Source organism: Electrophorus electricus, chromosome 21 (genome assembly GCF_013358815.1).
Source record: "Electrophorus electricus isolate fEleEle1 chromosome 21, fEleEle1.pri, whole genome shotgun sequence".
Taxonomy (NCBI): Eukaryota; Metazoa; Chordata; class Actinopteri; order Gymnotiformes; family Gymnotidae; genus Electrophorus; species Electrophorus electricus.
Window position 1 is genome coordinate 6,333,381 of NC_049555.1, and position 22,955 is coordinate 6,356,335.

The 22,955-nt window shown below is 43.1% G+C and overlaps 3 protein-coding genes across 4 annotated transcripts in view; 2 read left to right on the forward strand and 1 right to left on the reverse strand.

Moving 5' to 3' along the window:
• LOC113578246 (cytoplasmic tyrosine-protein kinase BMX) lies at positions 1–22,860 on the reverse strand. Of its 2 annotated transcripts, XM_027011388.2 has the most exons (20): positions 22,781–22,860; positions 19,940–20,075; positions 15,051–15,210; positions 14,681–14,785; positions 13,804–13,885; positions 13,505–13,624; positions 12,601–12,662; positions 12,125–12,297; positions 11,416–11,466; positions 10,977–11,027; positions 10,583–10,637; positions 10,315–10,394; positions 8,367–8,494; positions 6,571–6,633; positions 5,133–5,304; positions 4,626–4,842; positions 4,399–4,463; positions 3,755–3,873; positions 1,121–1,278; positions 1–187 (listed from the first exon to the last, which is right to left on the reverse strand). In XM_027011388.2, the coding sequence occupies exons 3-20, from the start codon at positions 15,189–15,191 to the stop codon at positions 119–121; spliced, it is 1,911 nt and encodes a 636-aa protein (XP_026867189.1). In that variant the 5' UTR covers positions 15,192–15,210; positions 19,940–20,075; positions 22,781–22,860; the 3' UTR covers positions 1–118. The 2 variants fall into 2 exon arrangements, with proteins under 2 accessions (XP_026867189.1, XP_026867190.1); XM_027011389.2 differs by lacking the exons at positions 19,940–20,075; positions 22,781–22,860 and adding an exon at positions 19,353–19,432.
• On the forward strand, positions 16,540–22,549 carry zgc:113276 (uncharacterized protein LOC553748 homolog). Its single transcript, XM_027011392.2, has 10 exons — positions 16,540–16,658; positions 17,131–17,302; positions 17,657–17,829; positions 17,953–18,168; positions 18,597–18,882; positions 19,408–19,541; positions 20,738–20,977; positions 21,343–21,504; positions 21,881–21,970; positions 22,242–22,549. The coding sequence occupies exons 2-10, from the start codon at positions 17,131–17,133 to the stop codon at positions 22,410–22,412; spliced, it is 1,644 nt and encodes a 547-aa protein (XP_026867193.2). The 5' UTR covers positions 16,540–16,658; the 3' UTR covers positions 22,413–22,549.
• The window catches only part of pir (pirin), a 12,049-nt gene continuing 11,787 nt past the window's right edge, over positions 22,694–22,955 (forward strand). The window contains exon 1 of the mRNA XM_027011394.2: positions 22,694–22,955. This exon is cut by the window's right edge and continues 18 nt beyond it. Coding sequence (XP_026867195.2) covers positions 22,881–22,955 — 75 coding nt within the window. The 5' untranslated portion in view covers positions 22,694–22,880.

A 22,955-nucleotide genomic window follows, 5' to 3' on the forward strand; every position in this document is an offset into this window, starting at 1 on the left:
TTGTATTATAGCAATGGCACAGAAGTATCACTCAAGCTCTTGATTATTGTACTTAATTATGTATTTTTTAGTAATTTGATAAATACATAAACATGATGTGATGAGTGTAGGTCAGATGTCAGATGTCCACTTCAAATGCATTAAGGTCACTAAGGAGCTGGTGAAAATTGGGCCTCTCTTCTGGAAGCTGGAAACAGAGAAAACACATATTTGGAAAATATGTTTGAAACAAAGCAAACATGCACACACACACTAGGCAATTTGCTTGAAACACACACACACACCTACTAGATATGTGCTTCAAACACACATGGCACACACAAGCACACACACATAAGCACACACACGCGCGCGCGCACACACACACGCACACACACACATACACACACATACACATACTGGGCATGTATTCAAGAAATGGCATACATAATTTCTCACATTCGGTGAGTTTGTAATACAGAGAGAGAGAGAGAGAGAGAGAGAGAGAGAGAGAGAGAGAGAGAGAGAGAGAGAGAGAGAGAGAAATTACAAGAAATTAAAGAAGAAGATGAGAATGAATGGCAATAGTAAAATGAAAGATACAATTAGAGGCAAAAATAGGAAATAGGGAGTCACATGCTGTCATGGAATGCTCTCCTTCCCATTGTTCACGTGGTACGGCCCGCCATGTGCAGTGTGAGGTCACAGACTTGATTGTAACCATGCCTATGTAGTTAGCATACACCTACAGCGGGTTATTGTTGTAATGTCTGTGTAGGACTGTACCTCTTTGTCGGTCCAGACACATAACATAACACCTTTCCTGTTTTGTGCTGCACATTGTTGCTGTTGGTTTCACCCTGCATGTTATATGCAACTGCCGTTATGTTTACCATTAGCGTTGTGTTAATAAATGTTCGTCCTGGAGTCTGTACGTCCTGCTCCTTGCTCTGCAGCACTCGGGCCGTTACACATGCACATTCGGTGCAGGCGTTTTAACAATGCCCTGCATAATTGCTATTTCAAAGTGTTTATAATTCAGAAAGAGAAAGGAAAACGTAGTGAGAGAAAGGGAGAGACAGACAGAAACATACACAGACAGACAGAGATCGGGGTTGGGGGCCGGGTGGAGCACTGCTACCTCGTGCCAGCAGGCTTTCATCACTCGGTAGATGGACTCGGTGGCCTGCTGTGGTCTGTAGAGCCGATGTCCCTGCATCAACTTCTCCGCAATGTGGATGTTATCGTACTGCTCATAGGGCTGCTTTCCCAAGCTGTACACCTCCCACATCAGCACGCCTACACAACACAAACATCCCTTTCACCATCACTGCCATCAACGTCAGCAAGACCCCAGCCCTTAGGACAGGGGCCTTTCTGTCACAGACTCTCATTGGGTGCTTCTTTTGTTGTTGTAGGTGGTGTATTAATCATTAGGAAGAGTACAAGAAATTAGGTAGCTACTCATCAGCATCAACAGCACCTCCATCAGTGTGATCATCAGCACTGGAAGTGATGTCATTCTAGCCACAGCATGCGTAGCAGTCCTTAGAATAACTGTGATGGTTACTAGTTTAGTTATGTGTCACATGGTGTAACATTGTGTCAACCAGATTGTGCCAGTACTTTGAGCCGGCGTTTTGACACCTCAGTGAAAGGGAAATATTAATCCTTTCTTGAAATAATGTCTTTTTTTTAAAACAGTTTTTCTGAATTGCTAAAACACTAAACTACATTCCGAGAACAAAAGTGTCAACTGCCAAAACTCATTCATCAAATTAATCACTTTTTTTTTCAAAACCTCAAATAATATTCACCTATTTAGACAGTTATCAGATCAGATTAATCCTTTATGTGAAACTGAACACAATGTCACTTTCAAAAACACAGTCTTTACAGTGGTGCACTTTGATGACACACCCACCAAAAAGGATAAACATAACATTCACAGAATTGCGTGTCAGAGGTGGTGAACAAGGAGGAAGATGAGGAAGACCGAGAACAAGAGAAGGCGTGGCATAAATATGAAGAAAGAAGGACCATGTGTGCCTCTATAGTCAGGACGTTCAGAACAGAACACAGGTACAGTACTATGTGTTTGGTACCTGAAAGGTACAGCACAGTACAGTAAAAGTATAGAGTAAGATTGCTCAGTACCAGTATTCTAGACAGGGACAAGAATCCCAAGGAAGCGTGCCAAAACAGTATTACAGTATGTATACCACTAACACTGTAATATGGTTTCTATTTGTAGAATTGAAATATGGCCAGGTGGAAGTGGATGGACACTTTTCACAACAGTGGGAGACTCTCATTGTTTATATGATGCAGTTCAGCTGTATTAAATACAACAGCGGATTACCGGAGACATACATTTCTTCAGTAATGTGATCAATGGTGTCTTAGAGTCTTAGAGCGCAACTGACCGCATCCTGCAAAGCAAGCAGATGTGGATTAAACAAACCATGTGTCAATTACGTGTAGACTTACAGTACAGGTACACTACATGCTAGCATATATACTCTATGGTATGTAAAGCAGTCCATGCATACAGACGAGACATGCATGTACAGATGATGTTTGAAATGTAATCCATAGACAGGCTCCATGAATGTATCTATTTGGATGAAGTTGGGTTTAATCTTACAAAGATAAGGCGAAGTTGCAACATAATTGGCCAAGGTTCTCTGTCGCCATGTTATATTAGAGCCAGCCCACACGGAGCGTCTGCTAACATTTCTGGATGCTCTCTGGAATGTTTCATGTGGACTTAGGCAGGGGGATCTTGGGTGGGAGGAGCATCCTGTCTATGTTGTCATTTGGGACAGTGTGTGCGGTCCAAGAGTACGTGAGTGGTTTGCAAATAACCACCATTTCATAAATGTTTCACTTCCACCATACTCTCCCTTCCTAAAGGTCACTGAAGATTTGTTTATCAACATGGCAGTGGAAGGTTTATGAGTGCAACCCCTAGACTCTATGTGATAACATAAGAGTGGATTCTTTTCTAGGCAGGAATATGGCACACCAAAGGATTCTTCTCCTTTGGCTAGCGAGGGAAAAGATAACCTGCGATAGAACTACAGTCCTGCGGTCTGACCCAAAGACTTGAGGCTGAGGCAGAAGGAATAACTGACATCCTAGTCATGTTTATGCTTTTGTGTGTCCGCTGACAGCCATGTTTGGTTTTGAGCAAAGAGCTGATTGCTTTATTTTTGCAAGATGTTCACATTTATGCCATTTGGCTGACACTTTTATCCAAAGCAACTTACAACTATGACTGAGTACAACTTGAGAAATTGAGGGTTAAGAGCCTTGCTCAAGGGCCCAACAGTGGTAATTTGCCAGTGGTGGGGCTTGAACCAGCAACCTTCCAATTACAAGTCAAGTACCATAACAACTGAACTACCACTGCCCATATGTGAGTATTTACTGTTTTGAGAAGAGAAGTGAAAATTTCTGGAGAAGTAGTCTATTGATTCAGGAAAACTGTAAAAATAGCCATTTGGATCTCAAGAGTGGTCTTAGGCACGGATGGGTTTCACAGCAAATGCACTGAAGAGAATTTTCTGTAAAGCACTTAAACTGTGTTTAAGAAAGTGCTACAGAAATAAAGTTAAGTAAGTTTAGCAAGAGAGGTGGATGTGGCTGGCTTTTTACTCAGCGTACAAATTGTTGGCAAATGTGTGCTTAAATGTGTTCAGTGCAAACCGGATTATGACAGTGCAAACCAGATTGTTCTTTAGAAGTTGAAGCAACATAAAATGGAACTAACCAAAAGCCCACACATCAGACTTTGTGCTAAATCTGGTGTAGTACAAAACCTCAGGAGCTGACCACTTCACAGGAAACTTCGTACCAGCAGAACTGGTGTACTGATCGTCCAAAACGTACCTGCAGAGAGAGAATGAACATCAACACAAACCTGGGTGTAGACTTCACACATCTGCTCACATAGAGGGGGGGGGGGAGAGAGAGAGAGAGAGAGAGAGAGAGAGAGAGAGAGAGTGAGAAAGAGAAAGAAACAGTATATCTGACAGAATATTGTGATTTCAGATTTTAAATGTTCTAAATCTTACTGGATCCAGAGAGCATGTCACTGCAATATAAGTTAATTTCAGCATGATTTGAGAGAGGGAAGGGGATTTATCGTGGGTGCATCTCCCCAGCAAATCTCATGTGAGGAGCAGTGCTAGAAGCCCCCAAGTTGGCCCGCTATTTCCATGAGAGTCTCTCGTGCTGTAGAGCTGTCATATCTGTGGTTATGATGTGTGTTGCGTATTAGTGTGTTTACTGAGCACTTGGAATAAACTCTTCCTCAACTGTTATGAACCTCTTCCATGTCTGTTTCAATTCAAACCATGCTCCATGTGTAGCTTTACACTTTAAAACTCATGAGTGTGTGTGTGTGTGTGTTACCTTGCCATTCCAAAGTCTGAGACTTTGACAGTGAGATCTGTATCCACCAGACAATTTCGTGCAGCCTACATGATGAAAGAATGAACATTCCAAAAATCTATAGTCTGTCTGAAAGCCAACACACATACACATACACAAGTGGGTGTGGGTGTGTGTGTTTCTGATGTATACGTGTGAATACATATGTACACTTTAAGGGGCGCATGTGTTTGTGTGTGTGTCCTTACTAGGTCTCTATGAATGAACTGCTGATCTTCTAAGTAGGCCATGGCCTCACACACGTCCACACACATGTGCAGTAGTGTGGAGGCCCTTGCCTCTTTGCCCCGCCTCCGCAGGTAGTCCAGCAGGCAGCCGTTACTCATAAACTCCGTCACGATGTAGATGGGAAAGCAGTCAGTGCACACACCGTACAACTTCACTAGCTTAGGGTGTTGTAGTTTCCTGTCAGCACATGACACACACCAACCCACCCACACACACACACACACACACACACACGCGCGCTTCCCTGTATCACACACTTACTTTCATCTTTTGTAGAATGTAATAACAAGCTTTTGACTGAATTTTGGATGTTGAAAGTGGAAACGCAGGTAACCCAAGTCCACAAAACACACAACATACACACACACACACATACACATACACACACACACACACACACACACACACACACACAGAATTAAAAGAAGAAAGAGATCAGGAAGCTGGCAAGAATTCTGTGTTCTTACATCATGACCTGGGCTTCCTCTTTGAAGTCCTCCGATGACATGCAGCCTTCTTTCATCATTTTAATGGCAACCTGCTGCTGTTCCTTCCACACACCCAGCTGGACCACCCCGAACTGGCCACTACCCAGCTCTTTGCCCAGACGCACATCATCACGCCTGAGCTCCCACTCACCTGCACACACACGCACACACACACACACACACACACATGCACAAGTAGACAGTTCATACTCAAACAGACACAAACACTATCACCTGTCTTGCTATGATGACGTTTAATAAGATTTTGCAACAAGGAGAGATTTTGGCTATTTTTAAGGGTATATTTAAATCCAGTAAATCCAGTATATTTGCTGTCCAGAATGTATGGTCTAATATATGTAGGGTCAACTGTATGTAGGGTCCAGTATATGTAGGGTGCTGTATATGTAGGTTCCTGTATATGTAGGTTGCTGTATATGTAGGGTACATTATATATGGTCCAGTATATGTAGGGTCTAGTATATGTAGGCTCCAGTATATGTAGGGTCCTGTATATCTAGGTTCCTATATATGTAGGTTCTTTTATATATAGGGTCCATTATATTTGGTCCAGTATATGTAGGGTCCGGTATATGTAGGGCCCTGTATATGTAAGCTCTATTATATCTAGGGTCCAGTATATGTAGGGTCCTGTATATGTAGGGTCCAGTATATGTAGAGGCCTGTATATGTAAGGTCCTGTATATATAGGGACTAGTATATCTAGGGTCCAGTAAATGTAGGGACCTGTATAGGTAGGGTCCTGCATATGTAGGTTCCTGTATATGTAGGGTCCAGTATATGTAGGGCCCTGTATATCTAGGGTCTAGTATATCTATGGTGCAGTATATGTAGAGTGCAGTATAAGTAGGGCCCTGTATATGTAGGGTCTAATATATGTAGCTTCCACTATATGTAGGGTCCCCTATATGTAGGGTCCTATATATGTAGGGTCTAGTATAAGTATGGCCCATATATGTAGGGTCCAGTATGTCTAATATTTTTGTTTTATTCCTGGTGGGTCTGGAGATTTTTCAGTGGGCGAGCAGGGCTTTTTTGTGGCCTGTTTGGGCTCTTGTCTTTTAGTTTAATTTCATCTTCATCACACAGGTTTAGATGGAAAATACTGAACTATGATGCAACAGAGGGACACTGATAGGGGCTTCCCCTGCTGAAACTGTAATGTGCTTCACAGGATTTTCCACTTCAACACGCATTTCACATCGCATTTCTAAACACGTAAATCCTGTCATGTGTCCCAGAAAGTACAGAAAGCTTCTAATGTACTGCAGCCCTGTTGAAGCCATTTTGCGGTCAGCTCCAGAGGTCATTGGCTTCAGGGGAACACATAAGCAGGTATTTTCGACAGTGCAGGCGTGTGGAAGGCTTGTTGTGTTTGTCAGTGAGTCTGACTCACCTTGTGCTGCTGGAGGAGACATAGCAGATTCATTTGCGGGGTGCCGCAGTCTAGTCAACAGGCCTGAACAGCAAAAGCAAAACTAGGATGCACCAGTCATCATTGATCACAGTGACATGTATATTAGCATGCATCTGTGACCAGTGACCACAGTGACATGTATATTAGCATGCATCTGTGACCAGTGACCACAGTGACATGTATATTAGCATGCATCCATAACCAGTGACCACAGTGACATGTATAATAACATGCATTCTTGACCAGTGACCACAGCGACATGTTTATTAGCATGCATCCATGACCAGTGACCACAGTGACATGTATATTAGCATGCATCCATGACCAGTGACCACAGTAACATGTATATTAGCTTGCACCAGTGACCAAAGTGACATGTTTATTAGCATGCATCAGTGACCAGTGACAACAGTGAAATGTATATTAGCATGCTTCCATGACCAGTGACCACAGTGACATGTATATTACCATGCAACTGTGACCCGTGACCACAGTAACATGTATATTACCATGCAGCTGTGACCCGTGACCACAGTAACATTTATATTAGGATGCAGCAGTGACCCGTGAACACAGTGACATGTATATTAGCATGCATCCATGACCAGTGATCACAGTGACATGTATATTAGCATGCATCCGTGACCAGTGACCACAAGGACATCTATATTACCATGCAGCAGTGACCCGTGACCACAGTGACACGTATATTAGCATGCATCAGTAACCTGAGACCACAGTGACACGTATATTAGCATGCATCCATGACCAACGACCACAATGACATATATATTACCATGCAGCAGTGACCCGTGACCACAGTAACATTTATATTAGCATGCAGCAGTGACCAGTGATCACAGTGACATGTATATTAGCATGCATCAGTGACCGGTGACCACAGTGACATGTTATATTAGCATGCATCAGTGACCGGTGACCACAGTGACATGTTATATTACCATGCAGCAGTGACCCGTGACCACAGTAACATTTATATTAGCATGCAGCAGTGACCAGTGATCACAGTGACATGTATATTAGCATGCATCAGTGACCGGTGACCACAGTGACATATTATTAGCATGCATCTGTGACCAGTGACTACAGTGACATGTATATTAGCATGCATCTGTGACCAGTGACTACAGTGACATGTATATTAGCATGCATCTGTGACCAGTGACTACAGTGACATGTATATTAGCATGCATCAGTGACCGGTGACCACAGTGACATGTTATTAGCATGCATCTGTGACCAGTGACTACAGTGACATGTATATTAGCATGACCCAGTAATGTGTGAGCACAGTGACACGTTTACAGTCTCTTCCCTCACATGCCCACATACAACTATACACACCTGTACCAACCCACACACACATAACTATACACACCTGCACTAACATAACATATTTGACATACCACAAGTGTTCAAATGAGGTCACTGTTAGGTCATTGTATGATTTGTAAATGACCAATAACTAAATAATTCATGTTTTTACTTTCAAAACAAAATGTGACAGAACCAGACTTTCTAGGATGATGTAACTTTTGTGTGTGGATCATTAATCACAATACAGGCTCTTATGCAGTGGAAGGGTGTGATGTAATGATGAGTCATTAAAAAAGGAAACTTAGAGCTGATAATGCATGCATCTGTGTGTGTGTGTGTGTGTGTGTGTGTGTGTGTGTGTGTGTGTGTGTGTTTGTGTGTGTGTGTGTGTGTGTGTGTGTGTGTGTGTGTGTTTGTATACAGAACAGGAGCCTCACCTGCTCCATTGTGCTGATGGTAGTCTATCATGCTGGGGATAGAGCTGAACAGGTGCTTCTCTGCCAGGAAGTATTTGCCTTCTGCATCCCTGTTTATGAGGTAGTGTTGGACGGTCCCATTCACCTCACTGAGAACACATAGACACACACACACAGACACACACACACACGTATGCACACAGACACACACACACACACACACACACACACACACACACACACACACACACCCGTATGCACAAAGGCACACATGCTCTTAATAATAATAATAATAATAATAATAAACGTAATAATAATATCACACAAAATAATTTTTATGAGGCTGCTGTTGGTTTATGGTGGGGTGGGTGAATGCCCCCATTTATTCAAAGGGATGTGAGTTGCAGCAAACCTCATGAAGCCAGACACAAAGCACATCCTCTGCACCTTAGGTGTGATCTCAGGTGTTTATCAAATGGATCACTCTTTTCACAAAAACCTTTAAAAAAAAAAATCAATCTAGCTAAATCAGATCTGGTTTTGCAGAACTCTCACTCACTGATCCACATTTTCCACTATGATGTACTTGTAATGCTAAACGCTAACCGCAAGCAGCAGTAGTTAAACACAAAGCACAGATACCATAGCTTACACACCATGACTCAGAATTGCCCACACTTCTTACTACTTGCCCTCACTTGTTGTCAACAATGTAATAACCAGGTCAGTCAGAGTGGATATGTGGTAACAGGTGAGTTGAAGGTTGATACTAAGGACAGAACGTTGCAGTTGCAGAGGTACAGGAGCATGTATGTAAGAGACGGACAAGGATGAGGATGAGGAAGGGCAAAGACCATACCCCAAGAAAAGTCAGTTCTGATGAAATTCTACCAACTGTGATAGGCCATGTGCTTATTCTTGGAATGACAATAAGGAAAGCAAAACAAAGTGTACAACTCAATCTCAGCAGAGATAATCCGGAGAGAAGAGAACTGGTAACTGGTGTTTTGGGCTCATTGAATGTACACAGATGTTTCAGCACATCACTTTCCCAGTAGTAACTTCATGTTCCATGTTTGTAGACTTGCAGGGCTGCCATGTTAGGATGAAGGACTCCTCTGGTCTCCAAACAGCAAGAGGCTGTCATAGCTGGTCCTTCAAACAAATGCCATTAGACTGCATTAGTTACCGCACTGAGTTGATGAAAGCAATGTAAAGTTTGAGGGAATCAAAAGTGTCAGTCTTTCCACTATTGACTGGGTCCTCAACACAACAAGGTACAGGGTCCCTTTGAGCACAACTTAGAAAGGGTCAAAGAACAACGATTTCCATATCTGCAAGTAAGTACATTTTTGTGAATGGAGCTGGGTGTAGTCAGGAGAAAAGGAAGAAGAGACACCTGGAACATGACTGGCCAACAGGCCATTGTGGAAGTACTTGGCCAGCAAAGTGGCAATGTCAGTTTGCAGCCATAAGCAATCGTGGGGTTCTCCACCATCATGCCACCTTGGGGTCAAATAACACCCAACATCACCTCAAATATCTGGGCGGTCTTCAGGATGTCAGCAGGGTCATGAGCATGCAGAGAATCCCATCGGCAACGTCAGATCTCACCGCAGTGTCTTGATATGTGAGTGGTTCAATATCAACTAGCCATTAATAAATGTTGGCCTTCCACCATACTTCCGTTTCCTCAACCTAATAGAAGCTTTCCTCCAAAAACCCCATATCATGGAAAACCTACTGGCCTTTCTTTACACACGTTTGTGTGTGCACACATGTGTGTGCATGTGTATGTATGTGTGTGAGGGGTGCGTGTATATGATTATGTATTTGTGCGTGTGTGTGTGTGTGTGTGTGTACCTATGTGTATGTGTGTGCATGCATGTGTGTGCGCACGTGTGTGTGGGTCTGTGTGTGTGTGGGTCTGTGTGTGTGTCTGTATTTGATATCTCTTGTCTATACTCACTCTAGTGCTCGACTGAACAGGGACACAGTATACATTCCTTTCTGACTGGAGTCTCTAACCACAAAAGAGCCCTCTTTACCCTGTAGAGACAAGACACTCACTGAAAGAAATCACAACTGAAAAACCTCTGACTGAAGTTATGATGGAAGACATGGTTCATAAACATGGCCTTAAGGGTTTGAGGTGAGACAGACACAACGAGGGGTAGAGGTGAGACTGAGAGACAGTTGGGTAGAGGACATGCATAGAAGTAAGACACATCTTTCACCTTTTCTCGTAGTAGCTGCTCAGTCTTGCCCCGGGACAAGCTTCCCACATACCAGCTGGGACAGGACCAAACAAGCAGCACACAGAAGGAGGACACACACTTCACACATTTAACCACTGTGCTCGCACTCAGACACTGTAATGTTAAATTTCTTTTTGCATATTTATACATACATATAATATCCACATAGACTTATAATTATCTCCTTTTGAGGAGTTAGAAAAGTAAAAATTACACACAATAAAAATAAAAATAACATATGAAACATTTAGTCAAAAATAAAAACAATAACATTTATTTATGTTCATTCTAAAACTGTAGGATATTGACATAGCTGTGTTTAAGTAAGAAATCCCACCAAAGCAGTGGAAATAGGACAGGGAGTGAAACTCACAGGTAGTCCTTTATGTCTTCCTGTGGAGAGACATCACATCCTGTCCTTACACTGGATCCAGAAAACATATGGACTTTACTTGAGCACACAATGCTTTACGTGTGTGTGTGTGTGTGTGTGTGTGTGTGTGTGTGTGTGTGTGTGTGTGTGTTTGTTTAAGTGTGATAATAAATGTCTCCCTCTGGTGCTCATGACAACAACAACTTGTAGGTGAAAACTCTCATATACAGCATATACAGCATATAGAGTTAGTGTTTTTGCTTAACAAAAGCACTAACTGTAAACTAACACGTAAATGTATCATAATTGTGGCATGGGGAAGGTTGTTCTTCTAGCAGGTGCTAAGCTGTTGAACTCCAGACGTATAAGGTATGTAAGACATATGTAAGATGTACACAGTATGTAAGTTAAATAAGATGAAGAAGAGAGGAGCCATCACCTTGGGGGTTCCTCTTCCTCTAGGAAATAAGAAGGCACAAGTCCTTCAGAACTAGGTAGAAAATGAGATAAGGTGATGAATTAGCTTAACCAACAACACTGCTGTAGACTTAAGCATTTTACATTTTAGTTATTAAACACAACATCAGCACATAACAGGAGGAGCGAACACTATCAGTTAACACCAGTGGTTAACACTAGCATTTAACACCATCACTTAACACTAGCAGTTAACACCCGCACTTAACACTAGCAGTCAACACCAGCACTTAACAATGGCAGTCAACACCAGCACTTAACAATGGCAGTCAACACCAGCACTTGAGACTAGCAATTAACACTAGCAGTCAACACCAGCACTTAACACTAGCAGTCAACACCAGCACTTAACAATGGCAGTCAACACCAGCACTTGAGACTAGCAGTCAACACCAGCACTTAACAATGGCAGTCAACACCAGCACTTGAGACTAGCAATTAACACTAGCAGTCAACACCAGCACTTAACACTAGTGGCTAAGTTCAATAAGTATTTTTAATTTCTGTGATCTTAGAGCAAAGTCATGGTGCAATTCCATTATAAGCTAAAAGCTGCACTGTCTGTAGGTGAGCCAGCAGACAGTGACTTCAAGTGATACTTCAGTTATTGTCCTGTTATCACCCAGGAAATGGACATTCTGCTTCAAGCGTGATATTTGGTAAAGCCGTACCCATCCATGTCTCTGACTCTCCACCAGTCTTGGGAAATCTTCTCCAGAGGCACATATCTGTGTCCCTTCAGCAAACTCAGCTCCTCAGGTCTCTCAGCAGTGTAGTCATACAGAGCCAGTGCTGACCTGGGGTCAGTCTCTGGGATGGGGGGTAGGTGGACACCCTCCCTGCCCTGGAGAAAAAACAACAGCATCAACCTCTAAGCCAATCAAACAAACACAGAGTTAATCATTGTATCATTTTATCACTTAGGATAGTGGTCCTCAAATCTGGACCTGGATTACTGTCCCCAGTCCTGTTTTGGATTCCAGTCCCTGATCTTGGAATCATTAGAAGTTGAACAGTTCATGTAACTCCTTGTCCTTACTGGACACAGTCCCGGGGGACTGTGATAAGAATGCCTTCATTGTAGGGGTTTTATTTATTCTGATGTGGTGAGCGTGTTGCTTTAAGGTGCACAGGGTGCATTACTCACCTTTACAGACGGCAAAGGAGGTAATCCAAAATTCCGCAAAGCAGGTCTGAGACCAGTTAAATCTGAAAAAACACACCACTGTTGAAAAACACACCACTGTTGAGACCAACACAGAGAGACTGAAGAGGAGCGTCTTCCCACAGGCCATTCGGGCTCTGAATCTGTCAACTGATGGAACTGATGGGACTACTCTGTGTATGATGTCCACAATAACACCATAAAAAAACTGTAAAAACTGTAAATTGTAAATTGTAAAAACTGGAAATTGTACATTGTATATGTATATATTATACATCACTTCTTCATTCATCATAACATATTTATTTATTCATTAATCCGCATCTATTGCCCTGTATCACTCCTCGGCCACAGACAGAGCAGTTACAAAAAGCATTTCACTGCCAGTTATAAAATGCATGACTATGTATGTGACAAATAAACTTTGAACTTTGAAATTGCTATGATAAGGCAATTGCTTGCAAATCAGCTAACACTATTTAAAATGAACCAGTTATATGCAAAGCATATAAAGCTGACTGTTCATCAAAACTATGAAAATATCACCTCTGAAATATAAAAACACCATCTCTGAAGGAAGAAAATAACACCTCCAAAATATGTTTACTCGGGAAAATCACTTAGGATCTACAAACAAGTTGAAATCTTCATAGTCGGGAAAAAAAGCTTAGTTGCCTTCATTTTTATAATTTTTATGAAAGCAACAAAAGTGTACCTATTTTTTATGTTGTTTTTTTTACAACTTTGTTTAATAATTCTGGCAACTGAGTTAACTGATTTGAAGGCAATGAACTTGATTCAAGTAATTCCAATTTAGGAACTGACTAAATTTAAAAGGACCGTTGGCGACCTCTAGTGGTGAAAAAGCCAGAGACGCTGAACGTACCTTTGTGCCACTGAATGCAACCTGGAGCATTCTTTACCGTCTGCCCGCAGCACAAGAATTTTCCATCGTCCCAGAATCCTTTGTGGTACTTTGCAGAGAGTTTAGGATTACCTTTTATTACTGTAACCAAACAAACACACTGTTCTGAGCCTTTCTTTAACCACTGCAAAGATCTTCTACAACATAGGAGTGATATCAGAATTACAAGCATTCATTTGAGTCCAACTGGGCACAAATAACTCTTAATTTAGTGAAGACCTTTTATTGTATAAGTGTATTAATGATATGTGTGTCCACACCATGCATCAGGGCTTCCAGCCAAGCCATCCTGTCTGCGTCATTTTTAGCAAAAAGGTACAGGATGTTTTCATCATATGCAACCTAAAGGCGCAAAGGTGAATTAGTTCAGACTTTAACTACTGGCATTATAGACTGAAAACACTTCCTTTCATCTTAAAACCATCTTTTTTACAATCGACAGCATAACGATGAAAAGTATTTGATTCTGTTGTATGAAAACAGTGATGGTGTAATGAAGTTAACTAGGAGTGCACTCAGGGTGTGCAGACAGAGTATCTGGTGCACTTGACTGGGTTGACTAGACCTGACTAGACTGCCCATATAGTACCCTACTGCTATATGAACTTTAGGACACTGTGTTTGTGTGTGTGTAGGTGTGTGTGTGTGTGTGTAGATGTGTGCGGGTGTGTGTGTAGATGTGTGTGTGTGTGTGTGTAGGTGTGTGTGTGTGTGTGTAGATGTGTGTGTGTGTGTGTGTAGGTGTGTGTGTGTGTGTGTGTGTGTAGATGTGTGTGTGTGTGTGTGTAGGTGTGTGTGTGTGTGTGTGTAGGTGTGTGTGTGTGTAGGTGTGTGTGTGTGTGTGTAGATGTGTGCGTGTGTGTGTGTGTGTGTAGATGTGTGTGTGTGTGTGTGTGTAGGTGTGTTTGTGTGTGTGTAGATGTGTGTGTGTGTGTGTGTGTGTGTAGATGTGTGTGTGTGTGTGTGTAGGTGTGTGTGTGTGTGTGTAGATGTGTGTGTGTGTGTGTGTAGATGTGTGTGTGTGTGTGTGTAGATGTGTGTGTGTGTGTGTGTAGGTGTGTGTGTGTGTGTGTAGGTGTGTGTGTGTGTGTGTAGATGTGTGCGGGTGTATGGGTGGGTGGTTGTTAATAAAGAAACCTGAAAGGGAAACTGTCTGTGAACAGGTGCGTTCTCCTCTGGGTCAACCTTCTCCACAAATGCGATCCTTTCTGATAGGATTGTCCCTTTCTTTGTCTTTTTCTTCTGCAAGAACAAAAGAGAAAAACAAAACAAAACAGAATTATACTGAAATTCAAAAAAGCCCAATAAAATCCTAAAACTATACGCATCATAAGGTTTTATGGAAAGTTCATATGTTAATGTTTTATGGTATATCTGTGATTTACTTCATGTCCTTTTTGTTCATAAAAGTGTTCAGTAACAGTGTCCACCATCATGACCTGTTTGACTGAGCAGGGGCACAGTCATAAAGTGTGGCCTGTGAAAATGTGACCTGTGAAAACCTGACCCCTTTCTCCTGCTCGTAGTAGGTGAGCATGTGGCTGGTCAGGGTGAAGAGGCGCTCTCTGTAGTTCTTGGGGGAGATTTTCTTCTTCTGCTGGGACATCTTCAACAGGATTCCTTCTTTAACAATCTCGCTGGTACTCATCTGGTCAGCTGGATTTCACCTGTTCATAAACACACACACACACACACACACACACACACACACACACACACACACACACACACACACACACACACAGATTTACATAGAGTATAAGGTGTATGTCTTGATGGCAGTTCAGAGAATTATGACTTAATGACAACCATAACATTTAAAAACAACTGCATTTCATTAACAAATTTCCAGTTTGCATCTCTAAAGACGTTTCTAATGCAACTTGAGTCATCTGAGCAGCTGCTGTTACCTGGAGGGTGTTAATGATGTAACAGTGTTGACAGAGTATCAGTTACCCTTTACCCTAAACCAAATGCATAAGGATAGACCAGGCAAAAACCACTCAAAAGCAACTGCAGTTTCTTCACTGCACTGTAGCGTAGCCATTAGTGTTACATAGTTATACATCATATAGACATTTTATATAATAGCTGAGAGCATCACAGTCAGACAGAGGTTTTGGGAACCAGTCACACCAATACAATAGTTACGGTTTTCATTGGGTTCCATACCTGTGCAGAGAGAGAAAGCGATCCTCAGACTTCTCACAGACTGAATGAACCTACAGAACAGCCTTGTTCAGGTTTCTGATAAATGTTAAAAGAAGTTTCTGGAATACAAAGGCCCCAGTGTTGTAGGAGGGTGGTGTTTGCTTAATGCATTTGCATGGCCCTGACACTGATCAGGAAAAAAACACAATCTTCATTTGTGTGAAAACAAATACTGTGCAGGTTAACCTCTCAGGGTGGTAGCACCCTGAAGGGCCTGTCAGGAGCAAGAGTGAAAGGCAGACCAGGCTTTGAGACGCAACCACACACCTGCTCTCCTTTCTTTCAGGAAACATGTGGTTCGCTCCGGGATAAGCAGGAGAGTCCTTCATGCCAATGAGTCTATGATTTTTTGAAGTTATTCTTTTGATCTTACTCATGGTAACCAACAGCCAGGAAAATGTACAGTAAGTCTCTGAGCTCTGAATGTTGTAAATAAGAACTTCTCAAATACTCCTGAAATGCATCAACACCACCTGATTCCATTGACAATTCACAAGCTATTACACACTGTGGTAAAAAATGTGGGGCTGTATATGTTCCCATGGTAACTTACTAAGTGTTAGGAACAGTTTGTGTGTGAGTGAGTGTGTGAGTGAGTGTGTGTGTGTGTGTGTGTGTGTGTGTGTGTGTGTGTGTGTGTGTGTGTGTGTGTGTATTTCTGACTCTCCACTGTATGTCATGGATATTTTTAACATTGACGTTTGACTCTTAGAGCCAATCAGTGTCCAGTGTATGTTAAGAAACAGAAGAGATAGAGTTACAGGACCCTCATACACTCTATCTGCGAACTTCACTTTGTGCAACAGGTCTCTCTCTCTCTCCATCTGTCAGTCTCTTTCTCTCCCCTGTCTCCTTTTTCTTCTTCTACATTTCTCTGTACTCCACAAGCCGCACCTTTGAGCAGGTAGAGACTAATCTTTTGATCTTCAGGAAAGTAAAGAGTAATAATAAATAATAATAATAATATTAGATATATACTTTTGTGGCTTTTATCAGCCAGCATGCCATGCTATCCTTGACATGACTAAATATATACACTACATGTAAATAGAGTGGTAAGAAAGGTCAATATTGTATTGTAACAATCAAAATTTTAAATAAGCCAAAAAATTAAATGTTATCATTTAAGCACAGACATTTTGATTGTTCTTGATGGCTTGTACTCAAATGTACTCTGTAAAGGTCTTACGCCACAGACCTACTGCATTTGTGATCCATTACCAGATCTCTCTCTCTCTCTCTCTCATCTCTCTCTCTCTCTCTCTCTCTCTCTCTTCTCTCTCTCTCTCTCTCATCTCTCTCTTCTCTCTCTCTCTCTCTCTCTCTCTCTCTCCTCTCTCTCTCTCTCAGCTCGCTCTCTCCTCTCTCTCTCTCAGATGTTGGATGTGCTGATAATAGGAGCTGGGCCCTCATGCCTGACTCTGGCTACTCTGCTCTCAAACCAGCACAAGCACATGAGCTTGTCCTATAGCGACATCCTCCAGGGTGTCCAGCTCAGCAAGCGTCGCTCCAAGACCAGGCAGCCCCAGAGGACAAGCCCTCCCACTGGTGTGTTAGCCACTAGATAAGACAGATTCATACCCACTAGATAGACTAGAATGCCACTAGATAGATAGACTCCTACATGACAGTAATGCTAATACTACCACCAATACTACTACTATTACCAAAAACAACAGAATAAAATAAATAAATAATTTTAATTTATATAGTGTATTATAATATACAGGGATGCTTTACATTAAAAAAAAAACCCTAGAAGAATAATGAGTAGTAAAGAGAAGCCATTATAAGCACTGTAGCAGAACATTCTAGTAATAATTTACTTCAGGATTTTGGGTTCCTTCCCTCTTATGTTCTCTTCTTCTCCTTCCTGGGTGATTTAGTGGTGTGTTTCCACAGGGACAGTGTTAGAGACATGCAAAGAACAGGAATGTCCACCCTGTCCCCCGGTACACTTCAGAGTGGTGGACCCTTATGGAGAATGGGCTTCGCTGTGGGAGAGTCAGTTCAGGGGCCTCAACATCCCCCATCTGCGCTCACACGTGCTGGTTCACACTGATCCTCTCAATAAGGTAATGGCAAGCTGACCATTCACAATAGCTGCAGAACCAAGTCACATGTACCATGCCATGCTCTTGGTAAATGGCTACCATGATCAAAGACCCATTGGTGCCTGTGTCTGTGTGCAATCCCAGAAAGCCTTGCAGGAGTTTGTGGTGGAAAGGGGCCGTGTGTCAGAGCTTCACCCTCTGCCTGAGAGGACCTACATCCAGGATAAGGATGCCTTCTTTAATGACAAGCGCCTGGGAAAGAGAGACAGAAGACGCCTGAGCAGTGTGGCAAGCCTACAGAAAAGCCTCTGTTTCAGTCTGCCAGGAACACAGCTCAGCATGGACTTCTTCAGAGACCAGGTCTGGGATCAGTGAGCCATAATGCAGAGACATGACCTTACTGAACAAATAACATGTCTGGGACCAGTGGGGCATAAAGCAGACCCATGAGCTTACTGAACAGGTCTGGAAAGTAGTCTTTGCGTGGGTGTGAACTTGTGGACACTGATTAACTAACAGGTCTACTGCACGTAAAGCATGGACTCACGGAAACTGGTGGAACGCAGGTTCAGTCTAACACATTACTGACAAAGCTATCACATCTGGGACTGACTAGGGTCCCGTGGCATCTATGATATTTTACGTAGATCACAGCTGCACCTGTAAGGCTTTCATTGTCACTAGTGCCTTTGCATGGTAGTAAGTGCTACCTCTTTCTTCTGAAGTGAATGCCAAACTGAGCACTAAACCTCATGTGGTAAGCAGTGGGCTACCTTACTCTCGAACAGGTGCACAGGTATGATCTGCACAGCGTCCTGATCAAAGGCACCGTGGACCGAATCTTTCCATTTGTCTCCAAGAAAAGCAAAACAGTGGAGTTCTTCAGAGTGACTCTAGACAACGGCGACACCATTGACGCCAAAAGGGTAGTCATGGCGACGGGACCCACCAGGGCACAGATGGCGAACATCCCGCCATGGGTGTCGGCCATCGCGGAGAGCTACCCGGAGGAGGGGCTGCGTCACACAGTCCAGCTCATGCAGCCCTCCTCGCTCAGCAGCAAAACAAACACGGGTGGGTCTGAGCCTGAGGCAGAGACCCCCGGCCCGGTCGCCACGCCCCTTCCGCCAGCCCACGTCCTGCCTCATTGTGGAGGTCTTCAGGGTGATGATGGAGCAGGGGAGCAAGAACACACCCAGACGAAGGGCTGGCTGGGACTTGGAGCAGGAGGCTGGGGACCACTGCATTAAAAGGATAAAACCAAGCTCATACTGTTTCCAATCTCATGACCAAATATGCAGGGAAGCGTTTATGTTTGTTTGGGGCTATTTATTTATTTATTTGGTTTTAAAGTTGTGAAAAATATACACAAGATTGAAAACATTTTTAAAAAGGGTCAGTGTTTTGACCAATGAGAAAAACTCTATAAGGAACAATGATCCTCCTTAACTCCTAGGGCAGTTTAGCATGAACAAAAAGCATCAACGTTCATAATTATTTTATAATATTATTTTCATAATGAATGTTTAGTGTGATGTGCTCACTGAAAGGTTGCTTGACACAGGTCCTGACCAGGCTGTTAATGTGGCACTACCCCAGGTCCTCCCTCTGTGTGCTGCCCGAACCAGAGACTCATGGTGATTGGTGGAGGACTGACCAGTGCCCACATCATCTCCATGGCTCTACAACAAGGTGCAAGTCATGTGACCTGGGTCCTGCGCAAACACTTACAGGTGTGTGGAATCTTTGTCTGATCTGTGACATCCTGGGTCAGGAATAAAGTCTGTACTGGTGCAAACAGCACACGATACACAGTAACAAGTACCACGTAAACAAGAGCCAGGAGCAGGGAAGCAATGTAAAGAGCATCTGAATCTGCATGTTTAATACAAGTTCCTCCTAGTTATATATATCATCTGGATGTTAACGTACGCAAATATGCAAACATTATACTGCATATCATTACACTATGAATTTGGAGCAGAGCGGTGGGGATCATTACCATAGTTATGCCCTTAGGACCAAGTCCCTTCCCCAGGCTTTTTTGACTTTCAAACTTTTCAACTTTATCAGTGTGTTGGTACAGTCGCGACAGTGTGGTATTGCGGGACTATATGAGTGGGACACTAACTTGTATATTGTCAGGTGGTGCCCCCATGTGGTGGTAATCAGTGTGTGCATGTCTTCTCCCCAAATTTAGGTCTCCTTCTCAGTTGTTCACAGGCCCATACTCGTAGCAGTAGTCAGGACCAGACAAGCCTCCAATTCTGTAAATTAAGTAACAGAACACTACAGAGTGTTAGCAAATGTCTTCCAGTGTTCTATTGCTTTTACACAGCAGTTCTACAAAATAAAAATAATCCCAAAACGTAGTGTTAAATATGTTTTTATATTGGCACTTCCTTCTGCTGAAAAATAATTCCACTAGAGACAGTCTGTGTTCACAAAAAATAACTTGTCACTAAGCAACACTAATAATTGCCTTCTTAAGAGTAGTCTACAACAGCATACACTACCAGGTATCGTTAATTGGAAATAAAAAGTCAAAATACGATAAAAGAAACCAAAACAAAGACATTATTAAGAATTAAAAGAAAGAGTTATTTATTAGGGTAATTGCATTATTTGCATATGTTAATCTGTAAACGTCCATTAATTGTGCAGTCAGACGAACAAGGTTTGCGCTGTAGGACAACATTGACATCAGACAGCCTGGCTCACTCCTTTGATGGCCTCGTTTATTTGTTCTACCCTTACAGCAATCGAGCTAAACGTTTTCAAAGTAATGCGGTTAGAATTTGATGTTCTCTTCTTCAGAGTCCAACCAAATAGGCTGCAGGTCAAATCTTATAAAAGACAACCACTATATTCATTTCCCATTTTGTGTACGCACAAAAACAACTAAGGCCAATGGCGGCTCTTCCTGCAGCTGAAGCAGTTTGACGTGGGAGACGTGGAGAGCCTGATTGGCCGCTACTCCCACGTGGAGCACGGCATCAGGCTGGATGGCCTGGCCTACCTGCGTCAGTTCTATGGGGAGAGGAGTCTGCACAGACGTCTGGCCATGATCAAACAGGCCCGCAAAGGAGGAGCTGTCACCCCAGAGGCCTACGCTCACCTGCAGCCATTCATTCAGGCTGGCCAGGTGCAGATCAGGGCGTACTGCCAGGTAACATCGCCTTCTACCTCTTACTCAGACTAAACCATACCCATCAGCCCCTTAACTTGAAAGAACAGAACTGTGATTCAGTATGAAGAATGAAGCTACGATGTATATATAAACCTGTAGATCAGCAAAAATGAGAAGAACAGACTTAAATGTCATCATTCAAAGATGAGAGACTTTCCATTTATAATACGAATTTTTTTTTTTTAAAGTGATCTATGTTCAGGGCACTAGACAGTTAGTTCAGATCACCAGATATTTAATGTATTTTTTTCACACACATCTCTATCAGTAATCATTTATTCTTATATTCCACTGTGATAAAAAATGCCACAGCATTATTCTGTGTTGTTCTTTTGGCTCTGTAGGTGACTGAGGTGAAGTGGTGTTACGGAACACAACGCTGGACAGTGTCTCTGTGCGACGGAGAACAGTGGAATGGCGAGCGGATCTGGCTTGCTACAGGCTGCAAGCTGGATGTTCACCAAGACCCCCTGCTGTCTGACGTCATGAAACACTTCCCAGTTTCGGTGGGTGGGAGCTGAGAAGTCCTGTCTAACTCTCAGTATTACAGCTTACAGCCCCCTGTATGACTTTTTTTTTTTTTATAACTCCCAAGTTTCACTGATTTCATTGTCCGGCCAGTGGAGGTCCGGGGGGTGTGGGTGTGTGGGGGTTGTTCTGTTCTGGTCCTGGAGGTCCAGAGTCTAGCACAGTGTGGTGTTTTCCCTTCTCTGGTACTCCTGACTGAACTCATCAGTTAATTATTAGCTTCAGGTGTGTTAATGTAGGAAAATCAAGCAGGCAATCTTGTGCTGGTCTCTGGCCTTCCAGAGCCGCAAACTCCTGTACAGCATGCGTGCTCTGTGTGTGACTGAGGGAATGACAACTGCCCTGTTGTCCCAGGTGCTGGAGGGCTGGCCGTGTATAGGCGAGTCCCTGAGGTGGGCCCCTGGGTGCCCCCTCTACCTGATGGGACAGTACGCAGCACTCCAGGTGATGGATTTTGGAACTACCACATGCCTTTACCCGTTTCCCTTAGAGAATATTTCAAACAATCTTGAACAAAAGACTCAAGGCTTTCAGTAATATTTTTAAATTATCTTTTTTGAGCATATTTAACTCCTTAAAAATCCATTTTTTTATTTTATTGTATACATTTAAACCTTTTGGGGGGCTTATTCCCTGATATTCCAGGTAGCCATAGGCTAAATGTGTATTTAACTGTGCGTTTTAAATATCACATATTAATTTGTCACATCAGCAGGTGGGGCCCCATGCTGTAAACCTGGCAGGGGGTCAGGCCGCCTCTGTCCGCATCGCCAGGGACATCCTAGACTGGCACAGCGGCGAGGAGGGCTGCCCCGAGGCTGTTACAGCGCAGAGAACACGGACTGAGCAGTACCTGTCACACATGCACGGCCTAATGTGGTTATGATGCCTAGCTAGGCTTACATACCCACCAAACCTGTGTTTGCAGTAGGACATTTCACGTCCGGATGAAAAGACTGCAAGTGATTGCAACTCTTGTCCGTGATTAAACAAGAATAAAACTCCTGAATCTGTTGACTTAAACTGCAGCTACATGTGCAGTCATTCCTTCAGCACTTCCACGATTTGGTCTCAAAATATTGACGAGTCACGCTTACTCTGCCCCTTTAAGGTATCCGTTAACACGTGACTATTTGGGTAGCCTATCAGACCGCGCAGCAACTGATAACAACAAAGCGTGTGAAGGTAAACAGTAAGCAAAACACGGACCATCTTGCGAAAGCACGTATCCACACGCTCTGTGTTTAACATTACCCGCACTGGACTCGCTTGTCACCGGCTGAGATTGTCGCCTTGGCCGCACAGGTCTGCAGTGCGCTGCCGTTCCACACCGGTCCTGGATACCTTTCGCGCGATGAACCCGAGGAGAGTCGGTCAGACGGTGCTGAGCGTGGAGCAGGCGGAGGGCGTCGGCGCGCGAGTGCGCAGG